At 51.1% G+C, this 27,847-nt stretch overlaps 1 protein-coding gene across 9 annotated transcripts in view; it reads right to left on the bottom strand.

Annotated features, from left to right (window-relative positions):
- The window catches only part of LOC105189135 (cyclic nucleotide-gated cation channel alpha-3), a 143,556-nt gene extending 120,337 nt beyond the window's left edge, over nucleotides 1-23,219 (bottom strand). For all 9 annotated transcript variants that reach the window (XM_025308166.1, XM_025308168.1, XM_025308169.1 and 6 more), the window contains exons 1-2: nucleotides 22,674-23,219; nucleotides 20,982-21,396 (exon numbers count right to left, since the gene is read on the bottom strand). In XM_025308166.1, coding sequence (XP_025163951.1) covers nucleotides 20,982-21,312 — 331 coding nt within the window. In that variant the 5' untranslated portion in view covers nucleotides 21,313-21,396; nucleotides 22,674-23,219. The remainder of the gene's footprint in view (nucleotides 1-20,981; nucleotides 21,397-22,673) is intronic.
- Nucleotides 23,220-27,847: the final 4,628 nt, after the last annotated feature.

Here is a 27,847-nt window from a genome sequence, read left to right as displayed (position 1 = left end):
TGTCAAGTTGACTGAAATAAAGAGACGTTAACCGTTACAACGCGCACGACGATTGTGCGAGATATCGAAGCTTCTTTCACGCAAAACACAGTCACGTCACATTGCGAGAGAAAACGAAGGGATATCGTTCTTTTTGTTAAATGTGCTCTCGCCGCCGAGCACGTTGCAATGCGCTAAAGCTGAACGAAACGAAAATTCCTCACGCTAAAGCATAATTCCATGTTACGTAATTTCGCTACGTAATTCCAGAATTATATACACATATAATTTTATATATTATAATACGGGATATTAATACAGGGCGCGTCTGGTGATCAATACTGTTCGAATTTAATTATCCTGCAGTTTCTAACGGACGGCACATCACATGTTCGCTGAGTAATTATTAACCCTTTAGTATCATCACAGATAACGTGGTTAAAGCTCATAGCGCTTTACGACCAAGTGGCGTTGGTCGTTGTACGATTTATAATAAATCCGAAAATATTCGTATATACACGAGAGAAGACACAAATTCAAACGAGTTTGCTGAAAATATCGCTGACCGATATTTGCCTGACTAATTGATTTCAGTTAATTAAAGCGCGGCAAGGAATATATACCGTTTATCCGTGTTACAAAAATGAAAGAAGAAAGAAAAAATAATTAATTTCAATCCGTTTCACCTCGGAACGAAAATACAAGCTATCCGTGTCGCAGTTCGTGAATTTAGATTTACAGCACTTTCGTTCGCACAGACGCTGGCACGAACAGTTAGGCAATCGCGGCATAATAGATTGCCAATCAAATAGGAAAGGCAGAATCGCGGATGAATAACGACGATGGCAATTCGATACTCAGTATTCGAGAGCTACGGTCGTTTGCACGAGTCGCCTCGACGCTGCGCTCTCGAAAATTTCAAGCAAATTGTGACGATTAATCGCCGCTGCCGGATTGCGGCAATTAATCTTGAGCAACGTGAACCGTTTAATAATCACGCCGTTGGCTGCCGGCCGCCGTAGCCGCGAGGCTACGATCTCTTATTTAAGCTGTAACGAATGTTGTGAATGTAAACCGATGAGCGTGAGAATATTTATGTTATGAGGCGAGCAATTAATGCGTTAGCGACGGGGTTAGCTAGAGATTAAAGCGTCGGTTCAATTTCATCCCGTGTGAGCTAAAACTTTGGTGGGTTAATTGGTCGCGCATGATGTTTCAAATTCCGACACGGATATCACCGTTTAACCCTTTCGCGAAAGCTATATATATTTACATCTTTGAAAACAGAAAATGGTATAAACTTGCTATGATACTATGATTATTAAATATCAAGTAAGCGAGCATGCATGCACGCATGTGTGTATGTGGTGTATACGTGTGTGTGTGTGTGTGTGTGTGTGTGCACACGAGGATAACTATAAATCTATCCCGTGACATTGTTGCGGGATAGATCTGCGGGAGCACATATCGCGTACGATTGCTCGTAAGATCCTGCGATCCTCGAGGGCTATCGCGAAATCTTATGAGGCATAAACTTTAAGATGATCCACTTCTGATACGTGCTTAACGCTGTAATAAAATCCACGTTCTTAGTTAAATGGAAACGGGGAGAGAGATGAAACAACACGCGGCTCTTCCGTCCCGCTTTCCCGTCAAAATCGATCGTAACTAACTTTTATATTCTAGATTAAACCGCGTCTCTCTGCCCCAATATCGGATATTGCGCGATACTTAATATCGAGTAGGGAAAACTGCGGGAAGAAAAAGAATAGCGGCCAACGGCCGAGTCTCTTTGTCGAAAGCAGGTCGGCTTCGAATTTGCCGGAGAATCTGCGAACGGGGAGGGAAAGGGGAGAAGCACAAGACGCAATCGAGAGGGCTATCGGGCTAGACTACGCAATATGCGTACTTCTCAGACAGAGACCGAGCCAGAGAAGGAGAGGGAGATAGAGTTGTTAATGTCGCGAGATGAAAGATAAATGAGCGGCAGACGCGACAGGCCATATGCGAGTGCGGTAACAGAGTTCACTTGAAATGTTCACACCACAACGCAGATTCGCCGCTGACATTTATTTCCACGACGTTATCTGACATAACATGTACACAGCTGTATAAACGATCCTTGGCTTGGCTGATGGAGACAAACATTTGTGGTACCCAGGGGTCGGAAGAAATATACGCTGCACAATAAGCAGAATGTCGCGACGCACTGTTGCGTCTGCTTCAGCGCGGCTACGCGCGTCACTCGCACCAGTCGAGCGTCAGCACGCGCATAATGTTATTTTGCGCATTACGTCGAGCGAGTGTAAAATTAAAGGGAATGCGCAGCGAGAGCGCTGCGCGTTAATTCTCGACAATCGCGACGGACGCGGAAGCGCCAGGTAGGGGCGCTTCGTGAAACGTAACACTTGATAAATTAGCGTTGCCTCAAAGCGCGACTAATCGCGCGTATATTGCTGCAAGACACCGGCAGGACGACGTCCTCATCCGACGTGAGAGGATACGATTTTGTTTAATGTCGAAGCTGTCGTTCACCGTTCTCTCTCTCTCTCTCTCTCTCTCTCTCTCTCTCTCTCTCTCTCTCTCTCTCTCTCTCTCTCTCTCTCTCTCTCTCTCTCTCTCTCTCTCTCTCTCTCTCTCTCTCCTCTCTCTCTCTCTCTCTCTGTCATCGTGCACATAATTATTATCAATTTATCGAGAGCACAAACTAAACCTGTTAGACACGCCGTATTTAACCATGAGAGCTAAATGACCGTTTCCCATGTGTGTATGCTAATGAATCAGTTGGTGCTCGTCGCGCGGTGCGGTGTAAATCATCGTCTATTTTCCTCGTTAAACGGCAACCGGGATCGCCGAAACCGACTGCGCCGTCTGGAAATATATGCTAATATATGCGAGCAAACGGGATTATGTTACTACTAGGGTATGCGGGATCGATCATCTTAACACACTCTGCGGTCCATGTACTTTGGTGGATCAACCGAACGATAATGCTAGCTTATGGATGAGCAGAGCCCGGGGGAGGGGGTGAACTGATATTGACCTTGCCGGCCACAAAGGGCCGCATAATTGTTGAGGTTAATTCCTGTTTGTGCCACATGCCGCAATCTAACCTCCGTCAAACTATCGCGACCTCGAGTCCTCTCTTAGCCCGTCCCCGCTTCGGACTATCTCCGCTGAATAGCCCGGCAGTTGTAAATCCGCCGCATTTGACGTGCAGCGCGCAAAGTACGGTAACAGGCTTCGCGGTTCACCGCGACTGGATGAATATACAATATAATATCGGTTAATGTCGAGCTCGAACAGGCGCGAGGCTGTTGCAGGAGGCTCGGATAACCGTAGGCTCGGCTTTATCATTCTCGCGTAATTTTCGCTCGAGTGCGTTATTTTCGTCGAGATGATCGCGGTTGACATTTCATCACTGGCCGGTGTTTTCTTATTAATAACGAACCGCGAATTGGAATTTCCGTCGTGATTACCGATGGATATGCGCGCGCGTCACACGCCTGTTTGTTCCGAGTAAACTCGCGCGTGTAACGCGTGAGATTGAGTCCGCGTTATCGAGCACGATTGATTTATTATCCATACCGTTTTATAGATTCTTCGAGAATCTTCGTACAAATATTCTAGCGATCGTATTCGCGTGTACATTTTTCATGCCTAAAGCTTCGATAGGCGCCTTGATGACGTCTCTCGCTCGTCGATATTCATCGACGAGCCGCGAATTTTTCATCCTACGTAGGAAAGTTAGAAGCGCGGTACGAGTACTTGGGCGAAATGAGATTCATCCAGAGCTGTCGGCTAAAACTTCTTACACTTAAATGGCTAGTCTCCGACACGTTCGCACGATTTTGTTGTAACTTTGCCCGATTTTACAGGCAAAATTTTAACACTCCACCACGAGTACGCGGCGGAGAACAACCCTCATTTTCCATCTCCGATACTCGATGTACTATAAATATTATTGCATCGATTCCGACCGAAAAACCGACAACTTCGCGTTAACGTGGAATTAATTGCGAGAGTTTTGCATTCATCTTTATCAATTCCTCGGAAATCATTCAGAAAGTTCAGCATTACTTTGTGCAAACGGCATCGCGCGCTATTTCGACCGGCATTCATTCGTTAGTCCCTAACGAAGATTCATTCCAGTCATTCGTCTGATCGCATACGCGCGCGTAAACTCCAGGCTCGGTATGTTGTTTCCGTATCTCGTGGGCGCGTTTCGCCCGCGAGAGAGATAGACAGAGAGAGAGGGAGAGAGAGAGAGAGAGAGAGAGAGAGAGAGAGAGAGAGAGAGAGAGAGAGAGAGAGAGAAGAGGGAAGAGAGAGATGTCCCTCGCGAAATATAAATCCGTCCGACTTTCAAGGCGCGGTCGCAATTAATAGCCCGCATTAATCACGAAGGACGGTGACGTTACGGAGAAATATGGGCATTTGTTAGCACGGGATAAGCGAGGCAGCCGCTCGCGCGTTAATCATACGAGTGCGGAATGCGATCTCGGCTGCGCGCTCGGCGAACGCCCGGCGAACACTTACTGGGCAGCGCTTAATCGTGCGTGAACTGCTTTTTACCTGTCTTGCCTATCTGAGAGAGAGAGAGAGAGAGAGAGAGAAGGGGTGAGGTAGGGGAAGCCCTCGGTTTTAAATACAAAGGCACAACTGCGGTTCGTTCGTTTGCGAATGCTCCCTCGAGAGCGAGCGAGCGAATAAGCACCTCGACGGAAATAATGTCCGCGCGCGAAAGGATTAAACCGCATCCATTAATCACTAGGCGTGGTTAAATCGCTGTCAAAATCATCCTCGCCAAGAGTTCGCTCGCTCGCTCGTATGCCGCGGCGTTCTCCGCCCCGCGAGCAGTTCCTATAATAGAGTTTGATTCGCGCTGTGTAAAATTACATTTACCCTTTCGATCAAGAGCAGCACCCTCACCAGCACGCGGCGGAATTTATCCTCGCGCGTCTTCGCTGTTGAACAGAAGTCAAGTTGCCCTCGCGTCTCGTAGAGAGTAGATAATAACGTCGTAGAACGAGAGAGAGAGAGAGGGAGAGGGAGAGGGAGAGGGAGAGGGAGAAGGTAACTAATACGCTGCTTTATTTCGCTCTCGATCGGCGGATGTTCGCGGAATGCAGGGATCGCGGGTAAGGAAGCTCTAAAATCTGAGAGTGCTTCCATCCGTGTATAGCGACGCCACCGACGCCGCCGAAGTACCCGGTCGTAAAGAGAGCGGGGGAGTGGAGTTGAAAACTTGTATAATCCGGCTGTATCTCCCGCGATATCTTGGAGGAAAGTCGGCTCAGACCGAGAGAGATCCATCTGATCCGACCGGCTCGCTATAACTGGGCACTTTGGCGACGTGGCTGGGCGACCGTTGCAATTTGTATCGTCGTTCGCGTTATAAGCACGCTCGTAAAAATATCGTCGGAAATTGAATATCCGGCGGTCTAAGAGGCGCGAGGAAAAAATAATGCGTACCGTATGTATGCATTTGTGATTAATGGTGCAGGCGTGTTGCGCTACACAACGCGCGCGCGCGCGCGTAGCGGCGAAAATCGGTCGTCGAGGTAACTTCGTTATTATTTAAATCGGTCCCCGCTTAATGTAACTTTTTGGGTTCTTTGAATAATGAAACACACCGGAGCGACTGGATCCCGGACTAATTTAGTTTCAAATTAGACGTATACGCGGTCCGGCTGGAAATAATGGAAAAATGAAATGACGTAGTTAAAGTCCGCGCAGTCCTATTTATAGAATGCATACGTGTCATTACACCGATCGGCAGGTGGGGACGGGCGGGGAGGAGGGTAGAACGCAGCTTTTGTTTCTAATATTACCCGACGTTTTAATTGCACCAATAATTAAACCCTTGCTGATTGAAACACAGGCGTATTTGATTACGTTTCTCTCGGGAGATCCGGTTGCATGTATAATCGTATCTAGTTAAATGTAAAATAAACGCAACATATTCTACGCGCGCGTTAACATCGATTCGCAAAAGCATTTGATCGCACGCATCCGATGGAATTTTTTATTTCAACGTATAAAATACACCGTGAAAATCTTAATGGAGGACAATAAAACACGATCAAATGCGGTGCTCGGGAGGAACAGACAGAGAGAGAGAGAGAGAGAGAGAGAGAGAGAGAAAATGTGTGTATGTGTGTGCGTGCCACGCACGAGAGAGGAAGCGCGTTCGTTCGATCGCCGGTGCACATAATTTTCTTCCGTCTCATAAATAGACGTCTTCGAGCGATTGACGCGTGACAAAATGCCTCTTTTGTAGAGCGGTGATTGACACTCAATTTTCTTCAGCTTTTGTGAGTCAATCTCCGAGGCTACGTCTATCGCGAAGCTACTTACACAACATATAGGCGCTGCACTTCGTTCTGCTGACGCGATCGCTCCTGTCCCGTTTAAGCTCACGATACAACTCGAGTCTGTCGACTGTGTGTCGAAACTCGCCATGATAAATGCGCTGTCCGCATACTGAGATAGTAGCAGTATGCTTGTATCGCGTCGGAAATTTCGCGAACCTTTCGGAAAGGCAGTACGAACAGGCAGGACGAACAACTTGTTCTTGAACTCGGCGATTGTGTCGCTCATTTTAGAGATAGCGCCAGGAGCGCGGAATCTTCGGAATCTCGTTGGCAGGGATTACTTGCTGAATGAATCGCGCGCATCTCCCTTTACATATTCGCCGTAATGAATCGCGCAGGTAAATGAATGCGCGTGCCTGCTGTCTCATTTCGGAAGACATAGGCGTGAATTCGTGAGGAGACTTTAGGCTGCACTTTGTAGGCGCTACTTAGGCCATTTGGGAGAGAAAATTGCCCGGAGCTTCGTCAAGTAGACACCTGCAGCGTGTCGATTCGATTTCACGATCACGATAACGAAGTGATGTTGCGAGTGCACATTAGCGAGTTCCGTCTTTCTTCCTCTTTCTCTCTTTCCTATCTTCTTTTCTTTAAAGGGCCAAATCACTCGGATATAAAATACGTCGGGGAATCGACGATTCCGTCGTGAATGAACCTCGAGCGCGCGTCCGAAAAGCCGCGTTTTACGAAACGCTACTTTCGATCGGCCGCTAAATCGTAAAGCTCATGGGACTCGTTCCGTTTTCGCAATCGCTTAAAAGTTTCGCGAGCCGTGGAAATGGAATGCGACGCTGGGAGAAGAGTTGGGAGAGAAACGTAGCGGATTAATATCTGAGCGCGGTTTATCCCCCCGCGGCCGAGTTAACGCGCGCGAGCGTAACAACGCGGTTTCAACATTCGAAAGCACACTCCCTCCCTCTTTCGCTGCAGCCTTCTTCCTTCGCGAAATCTCAATCGTCTTCAATCGATTTGCGCGTGAGGAAAGATACGGCAACGGCGGCGGGTCCGAGCGGTCGTACTGTTTATTCAGCCAACGAGACCGCTCGGCGGTGTTATTTCGCGGGCGAACGCGCAGAACCTACGCGTGCTCGCCCGTGTAACACCTGCTCGTGGCCGAAAGTATGTGTCCCCCCCCCTGTGCGCGCACCTTGTAATTGGAAATCCTTCTCGCGTCGTCGGGAATAACATCGATCTTCCGGACATGGGCAGCCCCGTCATGGCGCGTATTACTCGAACGTATCGCCGGTAAACGGCAATACCGGCAACTGCCGTCGGGTCGCGCGCGTAACACAGGAAGGGTAAACCGATGGAACGCGACACTCGGCTTCCTGACTCGCGAAACAATCGCGAGACAGGGCTGCGCCGGCGGATCCGCGCTCGCGACGCAACGGTTTGACCAGTAAGGCGATACTTAAAGCGCGAAGAGATACGGCGCAGTGACGTTTAACCCGAGATCCTCGCCAGCCAGCTCACCGTGACACAGCAGGGCAATGCCGTTAGAGGTGACTCGTATATCTCGATAAAACTGCCCGTCCGGCTGAAATATCCCGGCCGTCCGTGTCGGATCGCTGTCGCGATCATTGTCGGATGAATTCGATTTAATCACCTAAAACGACGCGTCGCTTCCTTTGCGGGGGAGGGGAGGGGGGTCGCATTTTTCTTTTATCTCAATCGATCGGCTGAATCTACAGATTAACAGCGAATTAACGCAGCGCGTCGCGCATATTATTAAGATATTAACACGTTGAATGCCGCGGAGCCGGCACCGATGACCGGCGCTCGATTTGCCAATGGCGCCGTGAGGGTCATCGGTGGCCGGCGATGCCGAGCTTAATAAAAACGCGTAATTCGAGCAGATGACAATACTTAAAAGATATTCAATATTACCATCGTTATCACAACAACATAAAGACCCCCCCAGTAAGATAAATGCATACTGCATGATAATATAGTTCACATTATCTGCCGTAAACAATACGTATTTTGCACTAGTACGTATCGTATAACGAAAAACTCATTCCGGCGTCTTGGGCCGGTCATGTAAAATTCGTCCGGTATTCAACGTGTAAGAACGCGGGCGATATTCGTTTGCCATCGTTTCGCGAAGCGCGCGCGCGCGGAATGAAGCGGACGTTGCGCGCGTTGCGGAAAAGATCTCACTCAATTTGTCGAAAATTTATTTGTGAGGCTTATCCCCTTTTACTCCCTTTAAAAGTGGATTTCGGTAATCGCGCGGGAAAAGGATGTAACTCGCGATGCTTACGAGACACGCCACTTCGTTTCTGGAAGTGTTGGAAAAGTCGGTCGGTCAGCTTAGCGTAGGACGGTTATCCTTGCGAGCGAATCACAGCGCGATCGCGGCTTCTCCGGCTAGAAAAGATACAAGGAAAGTAACATGGAGCTCGTTTGCCGACCAAGAACGGCGCGTCTCGTCTCGCCTCAACCGTCGTAACACCTTCATCCCCGTGCACGCATTTTCTCGAGGATTTCACGCGAGGGTCGCCTCTGGACGACCTCTGGAGAGCTTTCGTTACGGATTATCCGGTCGGCCCGTGCATTTTCGTTCCTCTCTCTCTCTCTCTCTCTCTCTCTCTCTCTCTCGTTCTCCTTTATATTCTTCTGTCTTTCACCATTACGCAAGCACCATACGCGAGAACGGCTTATGCGTCCGGGATATTTTAAGTCCGCCGACGCTCTGCGATTCCGTCGACTATTTTATAATCCGCGCGAGATCGCCGCGGCGTATTACGCGAGTCTGCCTTTGCCCTTTCCCCACCTCCCCTTTTTTTCTCTTTCTCTCACGGCATATTTTCCGGAGAACATGCAGAACATTATTATTAGCGCACATTAAAAATGCTCGGATGCCGTAACGATCGTCGAGCGCAATCAGAATCGCGCAAAAATTGGGATAATCTCGTTCCTCACAATTAAATATGAAAATGAGCGAGCGCGACGACGGTTTACTTCAGCGGGCACATCGCGACCAAGCGTGGTTCGTGTTATGGCCAGACGGTGCTGGAGTTTTCTGAAAGGAGGAGCGGTCGCGCCTCCTCTTCGTCCTCGATTGCGTTTCTCTTACTTAAGATTTAGATTCCAGGCATAAAGACGCTCCTCGGAATTATGCACATTGACTACACTCGAATTATTCAAGCCGCCCTCTTCTCCGACCCCATAACGATTCAGGCATCTTGGCTCTTTTGTATGCAAATCTTTCCGGTCGTTAGCGTCATGCTAACGATACAGCGTAGGGCGGGAATAGAGACTTCATCGGGTAGCGTGGGACATGCGAAGGGACACCTCTGCTTAATATATCGTGTTTGCTCATTACAACTCGCTCCCTACATTTAATGTTTGATTATCGGGACAACTTTTATAGGAGATATATTTTTAGGACGTTTGAATCGCACGCGTGTGCGGGGCGCTATGGGGCGCGAGGGTGAACGTCAAATTAAGCATGAGAATGTAAAAATATCGATGCAAGTGCATCGATTCTCCGTTCACGTCGGTGCAGCCGATGTCATTTCTAGGGATGCAATCGATAAATCGATAATATCGAAATCTCTCGATATAACGAGAGACGAATACCGAATATTTATCGATATTTTTTGTCTCCGATAAAATCGACATATCGATATGAATTTTACTAATTTTCGTATTTTTCAGTTACAGCTCTGGGGGGGGGGCCTATTACGGTTCTACGACCGAGATGAAAATGAGACAAAAGTGAGTGAATTCACTAGAATATATATTATGTAATTGCTCGATGTCTAGTAAATTCGCTCACTTTTATAATTTCCACCTCAATCGTTGAACCGTAATATATCTCCTGCTCTATGTATGTGATGTCGATCTCCGGCGAATGATTGCGGTTCATTATATATTTTCTAATAAGAATACGACAATAAATTATATAAGGATAAAAATTTTTAAAAGATCTTTTCAAATTTTTCGTCCACACTCTTTATATGCATACTTTTTTATATGTATACTTTTTTTATATAAATATCAATATTTTTCAAAATTATCGATATTATCGTTATCCATATTTTGAGAAATCGTTGTATCCCTAAGTGATTTCGCGGCTTGAAATTTCCTTCAAGAAAAGACCAGCTGCACAGACCAATATCGCCTGTTTCTCACGCGTCGTCAAAGTGTAATAAGCGTCACAAATAACCGCTCGCGGCGAGCGGCGAGTCCTGAACCGCTGCTTTCACTGCCGCTGACTAACAATTATGCGCTCGCGCGAGTGTTTGCCCTGGCACTCCGTTATAAATTAACGCTCGCGAATCCGGGCGAAATCATTTCCACCTGAACTGTTATACGCGCCGGGGAATCTCGATATCTGAAATTGTGGAAATGACGGTCGCGTCGGGAGAGAATGGGGAGGTTCATTATGCGCGATGGAAGCCAGGGGAGGGTGGAAATCAAGCTGTGTGCGACGGTGTTGATAACTCGTCAACAAAAGTCTCGGAGCCGCGGCGGGATTATGTGAGGAGTAACATCAAAGTTACCGGTGCAGTTGTGTTATCGTTCACTAACCGCGATTGCGCCGCCGCCGCCGCCGCCACCGCCGCCGCCGCCGCGAGGTATGTTTTCTCTCGGAGACGCCGCGTCGGGCCACCCCGTGTTGAAAATTTCAACGCGTCGGAACATTCGGAATGCGCTTAGTTATCGGCCACATCGATCCGCGGCTCGGAGCGTGCGCGCGTGCGACGCATCGCGTTTCGCATCGCCGCTCCTCGGAATTTCGCGACGTTATCGAAATCGCACAAGAGACCCCCGACACAAAGGACACCTTACAAAAACGCGTTTCGAATATTCTATTACACGGGCTTCCGAGCACGCTCCGCCACCTGCCCCCCTCCCTCCCTCTCCGTGTGTAACATGAGAATTAACAAAACGGCTTATGAAAGAACTCGCGAATTTTTTGATGTCGCCCTTTGATCTCTCCCGTTGTCTCTCTGAACAACTCCGCGCCGGGCGGGCACGTGAGTTTCCGGAATTCCGCATTGTCGTCCTTTCAGCGGGCAATAATGTCAATCCGAATGAAGAATTGCTTTTGTGTCGGACGGCCGTGACGAGCTTCTGCGAGTTTTCCAGCGGTGAAATACAGATTTGTATTCGCTACAATCGCTAGTGAACATGCGACATCACTCTTTGCTTCTCGTGAGACGTTACGGAGGACGTCTCGGTAGTATCTTCCAATCTTGATTCAAGGAGTCTCAAGTCCAACGCATCGCACCCGGGAATCGATAAATCGTCATTGTTACTCGAAAGTAGTCCAAGGCTATTTTTTTTCCTCGGCGATGTTAACTTGACGTTTTGCTAGTTGACATCACCCGACTTGTCATGCGCCTTTGAACATCCGCCACCGTGGGATTGTCAGGTGCAGACCTGCGTTTAACGATGTATACGGATATGTAAACACGATGCGTTCGACTTGAACATTTCTCAGTCAATACCGGAAGGCAGAGACGGTCGTCTCTGCGTGTGGCTTTCACAAATGCGAAACGCACGACGAGACTCGCTAGCCGCATGCATTCGTCCTTCGCGGTTTTACATTCTTGCACTTGACACGCGCGAGAAGAGTCACATAAGCGGAAACGTTCACATTTCAACGCCGGTTCGTCCGCTACCTGAACTAGTCTAGTCTTGACTTGACATAGTCAGACTTGAAAAAGTCTGACCACTTCGTCGGTCGGAGGATAAGGGAAGAGGCAGAGGAGGGCTAAAATAACCACTGCTTTATACACGTATACAGGTTCTGTAATCTCCGGAGAGATTAGCGCATCGCGTTCTTTTGTCGCGCGGAATTTTCTATACACATTTAATATGAAAGCAGACTGCGAATGTAAATTTTCGTAATACCCGGCATTTACGCTGTACAACGCACCGCGATGGGAATAAAAACAGAAAAAAGAAAAAAAGAAATTATATAGCAACGGGCGGATCACGCGCGCGGTGTTTAGAAGCTTCGATGAAAAATAGTTTCGGGGTTCTCTCTTTTTCTCTTCTTTTCTCTCCCCCTCTCTCTCTCTCTCTCTCTCTCTCTCCGTGCAGGGCGATATTTGTATATCGGGAGAAATCAAAAAATTATTATTTTTAACACACGCAGCACTGCGATCATCGAGATGAGACCGGCACCATGCCACTGGCACGTCTCTCGTTACATTTATATGTATACCGAACATAATTAATTGCATATGATAAATCGATAGAAAGCCGATCTAACAATGTAACAAAAAATCCATATATTGTGAGAGGGTTTCGTTGCGACCATCGGTGATTTTTAAATAAGCTGCTCAGCACGACCGACGGGAGTGAGTCGTAATGACAACCAATGTGTATCAATTTATCCTCCCCTCTTCCTCGTGTTCGAGAAATATTCGAAATATTTGTATTACTCCGGATTTCGCTTGCGCCGATTACACCGCGGCGATGGCGCGGAACCATCTTTGCGCAGCATCCTCCAACAGCGCGCACCTTAACGTGTGACGATTTATGAACACGGCCGTCGCGCGCACAATGCGCGCCCCTAAACCTCTAACACGTATGAACCGCAGGGGGATTTTGGCCGGAAGCCAATCACAGCGCGGTGTCTCTATCGTATCTGTTAGCGCTATCAAATGTCGCGTAACGGGCTTCTCCGGGCTAGCGTAAACCCGGAATTTTCGCGCGTATACGGACCGTCATCTTGTTGCCGCGTACGCCTATCTAATTAACGTCGATTTGTTGTCCGCCTTCTCTGTTGACACACAGTCGGTCGTTGTTGATGTCATTGGCCATGACACAGGGACACGAATTCAACTGCTGGTAGCATGCGGGATTGTCACAGCGGTTGGATGGGAGGAAGGGAGGAAGCGATGCCACGCTAACGCTCCATGGGGCGCGTGTATTTCATCAGAGTTTATTAAAATAAAAAGTGTTGCAGAGATCTCATTTATACGCCGCGCGAGAAACACGAGAGTAATTATATCATTAGTTTGATACGGTTTGTTTTTGTAGAATAAAAGCCGCTGCTAAAGTGTACGAGGAAGTGTACGAGGAAGAGAATCTCGGTGAAAACGAGAGAAATACACGCGAAGTGATATTTCGTAGTCAACGATGCCGATCGATATTCAAATTGTTGCAGGGAACGCGTTGTTTGGGACAACAATAGTAAATATTAATGTCACACGTTATGTCATGCATTCCAATTATTCGCGTATCGAACACATCAAGCCGGCCGGAGCTGCGGAACTCTCGCGCGGGTGATATTTCGCAATAATTTGAATTATCGACTAACACCCCGCTGATACCACGCCGAATACCGCCACTGGCGCGGTATGTTACACTCGCCGAGCTCTTCTAAAAACCGGTCCAGAGACGCCGATAGATAAAAGGTCGTCGAGTCAGATTCCAAGCGATTCCGATAATGCCGTTACACCCGCGCCGGCGCGGCACAATGAGAACGCGCCCGTCACGCCGGCCGGCCGGCTCCGCAACGTATACAAACTAATGACGAAGAGCTCGAAGAGGCGCACGACCGAGTCCCGAAAAGCGCACGTAATATCTCGAAAATAAGTCCGAGCCCATTTAGAACGTTCCACGCTGTAATTGCCTCAATCGCAGACGCCGTCGCACCGCAGGAAATCAATCCGCTCCTCCCGGCAGTGGAAGCGAAGGAAGTAGAGCTTGATGATAACAGAGCCAGCCCCCATCAAAGGTCTCGCGCCGTTATTACAAAGGAATCTTCACGGTTGCATTCAGCCTCCCAAGGTATTGGCAGTACCGAAGTATTGATCCCTCCCCGATCTGTATAACACTGGCGCGATATCAATAGCATCGAGTGAGAAAGCTATTTTGGAGCGAAGGAGTGCATGCGAGATAGATAGATAAAGAGAGAGAGAGAGAGAGAGAGAGAGAGAGAGGGGGGGAGGTGAGAGCGAGAGGGGGAATTGAAGAAGATGGAAGGAGGATAACCGAGACTGTTATTTACGTCGAGGAAAGTCGAAGTCACAGGTCCGACCGGTAGGCCTCCGGCTCTTATTTTTTCTCCAAATACGTTATCGTCCCCTGTAATCTTCTAGATACACGACTTTCCCATTTCCCGCCGACGGAGCGCATCGCGACCGACGGCCGCCAAGGCGGAAAGTCGTATAAAGTTACAAGATCGAGTTTTCCGCTAAGAGCATCGTGCAGCAGCGCGGATTAAATCCGCAATATCGTCACAAGTTAATCGTTTTAGTTTTCGGACGCGTTTAATCGTTTCAAAAGTTTACTGGCCATTAAATACTTGTTTGGGAGTTCGTGATCCGAAGTTTGGGCGCGACCTTCAATTAGGGGTATTACCGGCATTAAACCACCACTACCGTAAGCTACCGGTTGAAAGATTCGAGCGGCGGACTTTGTGGCGGTGATAAAAAAAGAAGGAGAAAAGAAAAAGAAAAGAATCGCGTACGCAGCGTCGTATGTAGCGGTGCTCAAATTGATCCTCGCGCGGATAATCCTTTCGCCGAGTACGCGCGATTATCCGCGATATAGTTGCAATCTCAGAGTTATCCGGCAAATGTCGCAGAGTCCGTATTCGACAAAATAACGTTATTTAAGAAAGTAGGGAACACCTTCGCCAGTTCATTCTCGTCTGAAATTGACAACGCTCCTCTCTCTCTCTCTCTCTTTATTTCCTTGACTCTCTTATCCGATGAGCCACACACGAAATGATTTTCTATATAACGCGGTTTTCCTTTTCGGTCGAATCTGGAGGCAACGAGACCCTCGGTCGCGTTTCCTGAGGTAGCATCGTCTTTGTAATCGTCACCGGCAGCGTCGGAGATTAAATCGTCTCGATGAAAAGACTCGAGTATCGCTCGATGTACGAAACGCCATGGCGGTGAACCGAACTTTCTGCCGACTTGTCGTATCGCGAGACTTTCCGTTTAGCGCTAAGTCCCGCTGAGTTTTGCCGCACGCCGCGCCGTGCGATCGTACACTCGTTTCGATTTTACTCTCGCGCCAAAGGGGTGGTCGTTCTCTCACAACTTTTCTCATCCTATCTCTCTCTCTCTCTCTCTCTCTCTCTCTCTCTCTCTCTCTCTCTCTCTCTCTCTCTGTCTCTCTCTGTCTCTCTCTCTCTCTTTCTCTCCCTCTCTCGCTCTACCTCTATCTTTATCTCTGTCTGCCTATCCCTCGAGCAACTTTCGTCTCGCCCGCACGCTCTGAACTTTTCACCGCCGAATAAAAACAGCGACGTTGACTGTATTGTGCAAAGAGCAACGCAAGTGCCGCGAACGAAAGTTGTCGTAAGTTTCTTCGACACTCTTATCCTCGTTGCTCGAACGCGCGCCCTAATCCGCCTCCGCCAGTTTGCGCCTCGCCCACCGGCTCCCCCGCGACGCTACGGGCCCTGTGCAATTATAGATCTCGCGTAATGCGGCACGACGTTATCGGACGCGGGTATTTGCATACGCGGTAGCGCGTAATTTCTCCCGAATCTCGTCATTTTGTCGTACTTTGTGCAAATAATGCGAATTGCGCCTTGCGCGGTGCGCTTCGAATGACGAGTTTCGAGTAAAGCACGTAGCGTTAGATATCAAGGGTCGAATACACCCTTTCGTCCGTTTCGTTCCCCGAAACCGATTCCCATTCTGCTGCTTCGCGGTAAAAAAGATATCATGAAGGCGGCAAGATGGCGCGTAACGCACCCCAACGAGAGAGGTTTATCAGAGGACGATGCACATAGGCGTCATGCCGTTCACTCACGCAAACTAAGCTGATTTAACTTCATCCCACACGATATTAATGGTGTTGATAATGAATACGCATGTAACGTTGCATTGTTAGCGAGTATATTATTAATAAAGTCTCGTAGCTCGCGACTCCCTCGGCGAATGGGTAGCTGAGTAAACAGGCGAGACTGGCATCTGGGAGCAAATTGCAGAGAAAAGTGCTCTTCTCGCTCTTATCAGGCTCGTTACCCGTGACTCTCGCGAGGCGCATCGCCGCTCGTATTATGCATACACATTCAGACCGTCGCGTCGTGCGTCCGTAAACTGCGCCTTTTCTCCGATAGAGCACCGGCGTGGAGAGTGAGTCCGATGTATGATAACAGCGGTTCCGTCGCGCGTTGTTATACTTCACCGTGGTTAGCTTTCGCTTCGTCGGGATTCATTCTATCGGGTGTAAGTAAAAGGTGTGCACGAATCGGCGCAGCCGAATAAAAAATCCTACCTCTCGCACTCTGGCATTCGCGAATATGATATCGCGCGCGCGCGCGCGTGCGCGCCGCGAGCGATTAAACCGTTCCACGGAGACCCTGCGCGAGGCGTTGCGGGAGCGGTCGCGTTACTAGTCGCGGGAATCCCTGCTATCTCGGCGGAAATGACTCGATCGAGTTCAGCGTTCTCCTGAGGGTGAGCACGTCCGCCGAAACGACAGCCGTCCCGCCGTCCCGGCGCGGCGGTGGGCAGCGAGGCGGCCAACCACCAAGCGAGAGACGCTATCCGTAGGTGGGTCGGCTTAACGTCGCCGACACACAATACCGTTCGTGTTTCTCCAACTGCGCCGGGAGCGGCGAGTCCGAACTCGCTTGCCTATTTGCCGGTAGACACGTAACAAACACATAACTCCGCTCCGCCGAGAGTTACCGGTGTGCGATCGTCGCGCGAGCGTATGTGCACCTCGATGCGATTCGGGAGTTCGAGCGAACGAGCGAGCGAGCGAGCGAGCGAGCAGACGGACGGGACGAACGGAAGGAACGTCTTTTCCCGTAGACGACGTTCGTCCACGCGAACTTCCGCGATCGCGGAGAGTTGCTCGGCGCGCTCGCAATTTCTTGCCGAGCGCCGGAAATTTCCGGGCACGAGCAGGTTGCGCGTATCGCGCGGAACGTGCAGTTTGTTCCGAACGACGTCATCCTGCAGACTCTCGGAGCGGGGAAAGTTTTGGCGGACAGACGGATGGGGCCGGAAAAAGAGCCGTCGCGCTGGAGGACGTACTTGCGCGGGTTGTTTAGGGTTTAGCTTGATCAACCCCCCGCGTTAGCTCCCTCTTCCTCATAGCGGTCTCATAGCGAGGGGAAGATTACAGTCGGCGCATTAAGTTGTCTATTATGTCTGACGTTTCGCTTGTATGTGCCTGCCACGGGCTCGTGTCTTTCCGCGAGATAACGTTACTTCTGCCCGTTGGCGGAATAAAGCGAAGCTCGGCTAAAACCTCGGCGCGAGGTGTTCGCGATCCTGAAGCGGCGAGATTCCGAGATTACTGCTCGATCTGAGTCGCATTCGACGAAATTCACAAGTTTCACGATTAGCGTGCAAGCTTTGGCGCGAGGCGCGCTTTTTATGCACGCGTGACCGAAACGTATGGATATTTCGAAATCGTCGCCTCGCGGGCTTCTTAGCTTTCCTTTCTACCTTGCCTGAGCGCCTATTCTCCCCAGCGACTAGTCTCTGGGTGAAAATATTACAGTATCGACGTGTGGATATATTTAAAGTCTCTGGAGACGCGTCTTCGCTCTCGACGTCTTTCCCGCCATTATTTAAATCACACGTTTATGTCAGCTCGAGCCGCGAATCGCGTGCGATTCGCCCGTGAGTATTCCGCTTAATAAAGGGCGCAAAGGACTCGGCGAAGCACTCTTCTCGCTCTCGTTGGAGGTTTTTATCAATCCCCCTCCCCCCCTCCCACTGCGTTGCTACTGCGCGCCTGTAATTAGGTCAAGAGAATGAGGGGATGCCTACCAATCGGCTCGGCCATTATCGAAATCCGGTGCTCGTAAATTTCCAACGATACCATCGACACTTGGGGCCCCCGCCTGTGCCGCGACGGCCGGGCTGTTGATCGCTTACATCATCGCCGTTGGTCGCTGTAGCGGAGCTCGGAGGTAAAAGTAAGGCTTCTCGCGCGCTTTACGGCCGAAGATATTGCGTTCAAGTTCGCAACGATCGTCCAACATTGTCGACGGTTACGTCGCGCGAGCGTTTAACGATCAACTTAATTTTACGTCGGTCTCGCCCGCAATATCTCGCGGGTGTATTCCCTTCTTCCGCGATGTATCATTGGTATCTCCCGGATGGCAGCGGAACAGTCGGCAGCGCGTTAACACTTGCGCAAGTGCACTTACTTGCAGGTAGCAAGGGTGTAATGAAATTTGAACGTTGATTTTACGGCTCGAGAGTCCGCTAACAAATTCCAAACTACGTTTTCCGTGTTCTTGGCTGCTCCCGAAGATGAGCCAAAGCGCGCTTTATGCTGCCCCGAACGATACTAGCCGCTATTCCCGCTAATGACGTCGAAGTTCACCAGGGGCTCGCAGTTCGCCCTTCCCCCCTCCCCACTGGCTGCGTCGTAAAGCCCTGGAACACTGCTTTTCCGTCCTATTAGGTCTCGGGACCTTATTATAAAACTTTAAGGTTTTAAGGATATAATTAACGAAGAATGTTCTCTCCCTTTTATGACCCGTTGGCGGATGAAATAAACAGCGTCGTGTACATCCCCCTTCTCTTTCTCAATTGATTTCTGCTCTGAGTAACTTTTAGTGTCGCTTCGCGACTAAGAATTCTCAACTTGTCGCCCGCTCGCGGAGAAACTCCCGTTTTTCTCTCCCTCTCTATCTCTCCCCCCCCCTCTCTCTCTCTCTCTCTCTCTCTCTCTCTCTCTCTCTCTCCTTCATTCTCTCGCTCTCTTCCGAGGGCGCATATTCTCTTATTGGATCGTCACATCTTTAGTTTTTCCGCTCGATTTCGAAGTGTTGTACGTAAAGTTGGAGGGTAAATAAACAATCGATAATTTTACCCTCTCCCCCATCTCTATATTTAGCTTGATTACTCGCTGGGTATTATCAGCTGGTAATTATTAACACGGTGCGCGCTTTAGGGCTGAGGCTAAGGACGCGTAGCGAGTGGAAAAGATGAATATAGTTGAAACGGAGTCGCTGAGACGTGTTTTATCATCGCACCTGCGACGCGCTTTGATAAATATCTCGTTTGCCTTGAACTGGGACCCCGCGACGTCATGACGGTAGAACAGCCATAGAAGGAGAGAGGGTGAAAGCGAGAGCGAAAGAGTCGTACATCTGTCGTTTAATACTTTAGTACGCCTTCTGATCAAGAGACGTGATTTCGCCGTAGAGGGGAGATGGAGGGTCGCCGCGCGACACAGAAACGCGGGCCTTCTTCGTGCAATGGATGTCACGAGACAAAAAGAATATCTGCATATTCATAGACGTAGCAGACAGCGTCCGTGTGCGAGCGCACCAGTACGATATTCTGCCGTTGGAATTATAGACGTGAGGTCGCGATAAAGATGGTCGGGGAACAGCGGGGGCGAAAGATTGTACTCGGTCGAGGGAAGCTCGAAAAAAAAAGGAGGGGAGGGAGGAGAGAGAGAGAGAGAGAGAGAGAGAGAAAGAAGCACGGGCTGGTCGCGGATGAGCGGCGCGCTGCTTTTCGTAAAGCGGAGAGATTAAAAAAGCGCTCACTCGCGCTCGAGGATAGGTATAAAGCAGTACGGAGGCGCTTTTCTAAGTGAAAACCTCGCTTCTTAGAGACGCGAACGAGAATTTACGGCTGTTTATGGAGTGTAATAAGTTACGTGCGGAGATTGGAAAGGAGAGAGAAAGAGAGAGATAGAGAGAGAGAGAGAGAGATAGAGAGAGAGAGAGAGAGAGAGAGAGAGAGAGAGAGAGAGAGTACGGACGCGTGCGTGGAAGCGCTGGGCTATACATTTCGGTTTTGCTTTACGGCTCGAGCGAGTTTGACGAAGGCACCGCGAATAGTGATAGCGACAATAAATGACGCGCACGCCACGACAACGTGCATTGTGCATCCGATTGTCGAGAGTTGCGCGAAACGGCCGTGTTGTGCGCGACTCCGTCACCATGTTTGCAATCGTCGCAGCGAAAGAGAGAGAGAGAGAGAGAGAGAGAGAGAGAGAGAGAGAGGAAAGTCCACGCAATAATAAAAATTAATGACTCTCGCGGTCGGGTTTATTTGCACATTTTCTTTTTCCCCCTGGCCGCTTACATTCGCTGTGCGCGTACCATTACATAATTCCGCATTGCCGCAGTCGGCGACCATAGCGTTGACTCGCGACGAAGGATCGGCCAAGCCACTGAATGGAAAATAGACAGCGTCATATTATAGTCTGCTCGCGATATTATTCCGCAGGCATGACTGCAGACTCTATACTCCCGATCGAATACATGCGAAATACGAGGTCGTTCTGTAACTCAGCGTGTATCTCCGCAGCATTTCCAAGAAAGACAAACAAGACGGATTTTATTAGGTTTATTTTTTAACCGATTTCTCTGAGGAGCGGGGGCGAAGAGGAGAAGCAGGGGGAAGGAGGAAACGGAATGAAAGATACATTTACCGTTCGATCTGACAGGAGCGGATACCGAGGCCAACTCGACTTCTTCACTCGAACGAGTCCCGACTCCATGACTCCGTAATCGATCGGAATCTATCCGTTCTTTTATCCTTCCGAAGAGTCCAAAGAGTCAAGTCGAGATTCGCGGTCGAGCGAAGGTGTGCGCGAAGGGCGCGCAGACACCCCGCACGGCGTGGGCGGTCGCCCCGTCGGTCTCGTATAAAATAATCAGCGCCTGGTAGCGCTCGCAGAGAGAGAGGACAATAATCGCACACTCACCGGACTGTGTCCTGTGCGCGGGTGCGGCGGGTGCGGGCGGGACCAATCCGGTGATGCTGCAAAGCGTCTGTCCGCTGCCGTACTTGAGAGACCTGCAGTGGCACGGGGTGGTGGGCGTCGTCAGGCCTTCGTTCCTCACGGCAGCCCCGATCACCGAGATCTCGTCGAGTTCGTGTCCGCTGTCGTAGTGGCACAACCGGGTCGCACTGGTGCTGGCCCCGCCGCCGCCGACGCCGCTGTCGTCCCCGGCATCGGATCGACCGCCGCCGGCGCCTCTACCGCCGGTTCGGCCCCTAAGCGACTGCACCAGTCGCTTGGCGCCCGAAGACATTCCACGGAGGTGATCCAGCCTTCCGGTCTTTGTTTCCTCTTGTTCTTGCCAAAACCGCCCGAGTACACGCTCGGGGATGTCCACCTGTAAGTTGCGCGCGCGTTTCCTTATTTGCTCGAGTCGTCAGTTGCTCTGGCTGAAGTATGAGCCGACTCGCGAACGATAGGACGAGTGGAAAGAAATGAGCAAGTGCCTACGTCCCGAGTCGAAATCCGGATCCTACTTTCGACCTCAATGCTCGACTTTAACGCTCTGATTTCATGCTCTGAGATGCGCCTGTGCGTCTGTGTGTCTCTGCCTATCTTTCTCTATTCTATTCAGTTAGCTTCTCGCCGATAGATAATCTCAAGAACCTGCCGAGTGGTAAATTGCGCGTTTTCCCCGCCGCATTTGGAGGCGCCGAGTAGGATTTGAGTTCCTACGTGAGTGAAATCTTCATCGATCTTCCGGGATCTATAGGACGTTGCTGGACGAAGTTGAGGTCGAAAATGGGGTGAGCTCTGGCCTCGGACTGAGCGCCTCGAACTAAATAACCGTGCGCTCGATGGATGCGCGCGGGCGATGAGAGCTGGGGAAAGCGGCGGCGGCTGTGACAGTTCCGACGCGACGGCCGCGCGGCTGACTATGCACGATCCGTAACTACTTGGCTGAGCGGAAGGCACGAATGGCGCTTCTGACGGACGAATCAGCCGTAAAATTGAAAGCCGCTCGCCCGGGGCTGTGTAATAACTCGGCTGGCGCGAGATAAAAATTTGGCTGTTGCTATTCCCGGCGGACGTACGTGATAAATAGTCAGGCCGACGCATGCATCTCCCTTTAGTCCGCCCTTTCGCCTTATCGATTTCGACCGCGAAGCGGTGCGCTTCGAAGGATGATACTGTCTGATAACGCATGATGGACGGACCGTTCCTGCGCGCGCGCGCGCGTACGCACGTCACGTTCTCGCGGGCGAGCCGGCGAGAGGAAAATTCGCGTGGCGTTTCTCGCGGGCGTGTTTCGCGACGAAATTCACGGGAAGGAACTCGCCGAGCGCATTCCAGCGCGCATGAAGAGATCACTGACTTTGCACCCTGTGCGCACGGCACGTACTCGGGGCGGCGGCGACGGCGGGGTGAGGTAGAGCGCGACGACCTTTAAGCGTCCAGGGTTTAAACTCTCACGCAATCTCCCGACAAGTTTAAAAAGCACACGTTAACGATGTTAACGTGTTCCGCGTTAACGTGATCGCGATCGCGTCTCGCCAACAAGAATAAACGATAAATCGGATGTCCGGAATAAGGGAGCAGGGAGAGCGGTAACTGGGCGATACTAAGGGGTTGGGGGAGGGCGACACCCGTCCGACGGACACCAGCCGCACTTACCACGTGGTGATAGCCGGCCCGCGGTGGTGGCTCTGCTCTCTGCCTCGGCTACGTATACCACTAACGGTAGCGCCGCATAGCACGACCGCGACCGGTGTCACCGAGCGTCGCAGCACATGATCGCTCTCTCCTGATCGCTCCTCTCGGCAGGACACCCCGATCGCAGGCACGCACTCGCGGCACTCGCGCTTCGGCCGGCCGCCGAAGCCGCTAGCGTGATTGTCAATCGAGCCGGCCGAGCGTTCGCGCGCGCCAACCGCGCGGAGAGCGACTCGGACGACGACCAAGACCGACCGAGGGGGGGGCGGTCGATCGCGCGACGACCGACGGCATGCCGCGTCTGTCCGACGCGCTAACGAGCGAACGTCGCGATTGCGAGTGCGCGCGACTCGCGCTTTTTGCGGACAAATGTGCTCGACAGGCACGGTACGAGACACTCGTCGCTCGGCCCGCGCTCGTCCGCGACCGTCCCGTCGAGCGACATGCTGTGACGTCCGCGCGGAGCAGCGCTCCCACGTGCGCCGCCGCCGCCGCCGCTGCCGCCGCCGCCGCCGCTGCCGCTGCCGCCGCTGCCGTCGTCGCCGCCGCCGCCGCCGCCGCCGCCGTCGCCGCCGCCGTCGCCACCGCCGCCGTCGCCACCGCTGAAACCGTCCGCCGGGGTTGCTTGGGTCCGTTCGTCGCCCTTGCGGCCGGAGGAGATGCCCGATTGACGCGCCCGGAGACCCTCTTTAAGGGACGGCCGACATGCAACAAGTGTCTCGAGCGACGGCACTCGTCTCACGTGTGTGTTACTGCGCTCTCTCGCCTACTCCACGTTCAGCCACTCGGCGACACACTCTCGATATTCTTGGTCCGATCAGTCGACGGCTGGAGACTCGCCCTCGAACGATGTACAACGCGAGACGGTATCTGGGGGAGAACAGACAGAGAGAGAGAGAGAGAGAGAGAGAGAGAGAGAGAGAGAGAGAGAGAGAGAGAGAGAGAGAGAGAGAGAGAGAGAGAGAGAGAGAGAAACGTCGGTTATTTGGTGCTTTCGAGCTGGGCGAGAAGCGGCCGGCAGATCTCGCGCTCGTCGAGAAAGCGAGGGAGAGTCAGGGAGCGACAGAGAGACAATGAGAAGGTACGGGAGGGAGGGAGGGAGAGATCGTCACCCTCGTTCTCCCGCGAGCTTAAGGCCGTCGCGTTCGAGCGCGTGCGAGGGCTCGGTGACGCCTCTTTAAACAAGGCGAAACACTCGACGCTGATGGAGAAGTAATGGGTTGGAGATTAGGACGCGGCCCGTCGAAATTGCTAATATCGATTATGCCAAACCTCAAGTGTGCCGGCCGGGTTCATATGTTCGTTACGCTCAGGTTAATCTCAAGGGAATTAGAATAGCAAATGGGCCGTAATGGCCCGACATATCTCAAACGGACACCCTCGCTCGTGCGCTCGCCGATGCCTTCTACACGCGGCTCGTCTCCGCGCGAATGCCGAATAATCGCTGACAAGCTGTCTCAATAGTCGACGCGATGAGACTCATCAGCGTCTCGAGAGCGCCATCGATCGATCGGACGCTTCGCAACCCTCCGCTGAGAATTCCGACGAAATCCATACAGCCTCGCAGAGTAGGTACGCTTTAAATGTACGCGCGTGTCTGCCTGCGTGATCGCGAAGTGACTGCGCGGATTTATCCGTCTCGCGCGATAAAGCAAGTAACAACAAGGCTGCAGAATGGAATTCCTCCTGTCCCCGTTTTTCTTATTCACTTCTCAAACAGCCTTCTTCCCTCATCGATACATGCACGTGTCCACCGCGCGCTGTCGGTCGCGAGGATGATGGATGCGTCGTCGCATTAGCTGCACGGGTGTCGCGCGAACGCGAGACAGGGAGTACACATAAAGGGCGGACACGTGGAAGGTGTTCGGCGAGAGAGAGAGAGAGAGAGAGAGAGAGAGAGGGAGAGAGAGAGAGAGAGAGAGAGAGAGGGGGAGAGAGAGAGAGAGAGAGAGAGAAGATGGGGTCAAAGCGCAGAGACGACCTCGGGCCGAGTCTGAGTAATTCGGAGACACCGTGCTGTCGCGTCTGCTCGGTTTGACGTATTATTTTGCCGTATTATTTTCTCGCACGCGCGCAAAAAGGACATATTGACAGTTGGCGTTCGATCGTTTGACGTTGCGACGCGAGAGAATGCGCCCGCGATATTTCATGTTAACAATGCGGAAAGGAGAAGGCTCCGTTCTCGTCGGAAAAAAACCGACCCGTCGGCCGTCCCTTTTCTGTTCTATCAATCATAGGTTTTGCCGGGCCGATATCGCTACGGGCGCTCTTTTCCCGCGGGATTAAGCGGGGAAAGTTCGACCAGGGAAGGACACTGCGCCGATACTGCGTGTTACTTTTCAGACGGTGGATTATCACGTCCCGGTTCATTCGTGGCTCATTCGAGTATCGACTCGCTTGATCGGGGAATATTCCATTTCTCGATGATTTCCCGATAAACAATGAGGTCGAGTGTTATATTATCGTCGCATCAAGGCGATATGCGCTTTTCGCGTGCGCATACACGCGGGATATTTTGCGCGCGCTGGCCGAAAGATCGATTGGGAAAGTAATTAGCGGAACGCGAATCTACGGGAACGGCACGCGTTCGAATTGATTCCGCATAACGAAGAACAATGGCTGTCGTACACGGAATGAATATTAGGAGCCCTTGCACAGCATCGGATAAATTATGTAGGCAACGAGAGTCTCGTTTTATTGCCAGCGGGGGGAGGGGGGGGGTCGTCGTGCCGCTGCAATCCGGGCGTAAACTCGGCGGCTCTCTCATATGGAAATCGTAACTTGAAAGTATAATATGGAAAAAATATCCGCCGGTGGTCTACGCTACCAGAGTCCGTTTGTTTTAGCTTATAAAAATCCCGAGGTGAATCGAAAAATGTATTTATCTCGGGCGAGAGAGGGGGAGGGAGAGAGAGAGAGAGAGAGAGAGAGAGAGGGTGAAACGTCGCTGAAAGTTTACGACGTTAAGACGCACGACATTCTCGACGAATCTCCGCGTCTGAAGAATTCGCTTCTTAAGGATCGCGATGGGAATCGCATGAATCAGCCGTCTAAACGTCGAGCGTTTCATGATCTACGTTTTTCAATCGGCTGACTTTACATTTCACAGAACAAAACGAGCGGCAAATCCGATTGTCAAGTTAGACACGCAAAAGGATGTTTCCGTCCGCTAAAATTGAGAGAATTTCAGGCGAAATTAGCGCGCGACGCGACACGACTTAACAGGTTAGAAACCGTTAAGAATACATACATATACAAATGTATCTGAGATATATACGCAAGAGAGAAAGCGTACACATGTAGACACAGACACACACAGACGCGCGCTCGGGCCGCTCGTTTACTCGCCATAAATATCACAGCGACGTTCGCGGAGCAATCTCATTAGCGCTTAATCTTAAATCACTTCAACGTCTCGCGCGCGCGGTGCGTAGGGCCGTGCCGTTGCTTAATCAGAGTGCGCGTGCGTATCGCAGGGTGTATCGCTCGGAAACGTTTTCGTGTACGTAGCTTCATAACGACGCTTACGAGACTCATCTGTCACAGGCGCGACGATGCTGCGCAATTTATATGACACACCCGTCGCGGTACAAATTGCAGAATATCCCGAAGGATATCGTCAGAAAGGGGATTGTCGACGCAGGAGCCCTTATTAAATCGTGTCGCACAATGTTGCGTTGCTGTGTCCCGGCGATAAATAAAAACAAACAAAGGGCTTACAACAGCGCGCAGTAGCTGTAGCGAGGGATGATTTATACGTAAATTAAAAATAACGATCCAAATAGATTATTTTATTGTAGCATCACGTCGCTTAATTTACTCTCGCGGATTTAGTCTGTTTATCGATGCAACACGGCAACGTCCGGCCAAAATCTGTTCGGACTTTTCGGCCGAAAATTCGCCGCGCGATAAATCACGCGCGCACGCGTGAGCGCGTGATGCATATTCCCGCTGAAAATATTCCACAATAAAAGCAGGGTATTTGTTTACAACGACCGTCATAAAGTGCGATTGTGTTCCGCCGTATCCCTGGTGTTTTTTTTCAATTGCGTTCACGTGTACGCGATCGGCGCGAGGCGCGATGGATGTGATCGATGCGCGAGCGTGTACGTCGGAGAACGCTTGAGGCAAGTTTGCTACTAGTCGCGTTGTAAAACTGCAAAGACGCGGATGAATTTCACCGACGATCACGGGCCGTGTTGGAAATTTCGCGGGAAAAGCGCGATGGGAATTAAGGCGAAAATTCGCCCCGGCGCTTCGCGGCGACATAAGTCAATGTCACGGGAACGCGACGAGGTTCTCTCGCCTCGTCAATTTCTCAGATCAAACGCGTCGACCTATTAAGCCGCGGAAATTTCATTTCGCGAATTTAACGTAGCCTCGCAGTTTCGCCGCGCAGCGCCGCGTCGCGCCGGATTACCGCAAGTTTTAGCGGCAGTTTAGCTCGCGTCTCGAAGGTGCATCGACTGAATTACTCTGCGCCACGGGTGCGCGACGTGCACAGTCGGCGACTCCGAATAGCAGCCCCGTGTGCTGTCTCGTCGCCGGCAATAAATGCAGACAACTACAGTTTCTCACTTTACGGTCGATGCGTTGACGTTAGCGCGTTATGTCGCGCCCGTTGCGCCGCGCGGTGTCGCTTGATTGCGACGAAATACGGGCGCGTTGCGATGGATAGACGAGAATAACGACTCGGCTCGACGCGATTCTATCCGGCGGATAGAACTGCACGCGAGCGCGCGTCGACGAATTAAAAGCGAATCTCTCGGTGGACGGAAAGCGGCGGGATCGCGAACAACCGGGAACACGCGCGAGCACGAACTCGCGCGCGCGCGCGCGCGCGCGGGGGGCATAGCGAATTTTTTACGACCTATCGATTTCACCGCTAATGGAAGCTCCAATCTTTGCGGATTCATCGATACGCGAAGGGACGCTGGCCGCGACGTGCGCGTCATCATGTAAATGATATTTCCGCGCGAGTCGCGCGCGTTATATCGCGCGAAAATCGCGCACATTCGATTATTCAAGGCTGATAACGTACTCGATTAAAACGAAAACAACTCGCGAATTAATCTCCCCAAGTCCGCGGCGACATTCGCGCACGTTCGGCTGAAAATAAACTGCGCTGAATCACT

The sequence above is a fragment of the Harpegnathos saltator genome, unplaced genomic scaffold (assembly GCF_003227715.2).
Source record: "Harpegnathos saltator strain DR-91 unplaced genomic scaffold, Hsal_v8.6 scaffold140, whole genome shotgun sequence".
In the NCBI taxonomy this organism is placed as follows: domain Eukaryota; kingdom Metazoa; phylum Arthropoda; class Insecta; order Hymenoptera; family Formicidae; genus Harpegnathos; species Harpegnathos saltator.
This window is presented reverse-complemented; position numbering and strand designations above follow the sequence as displayed.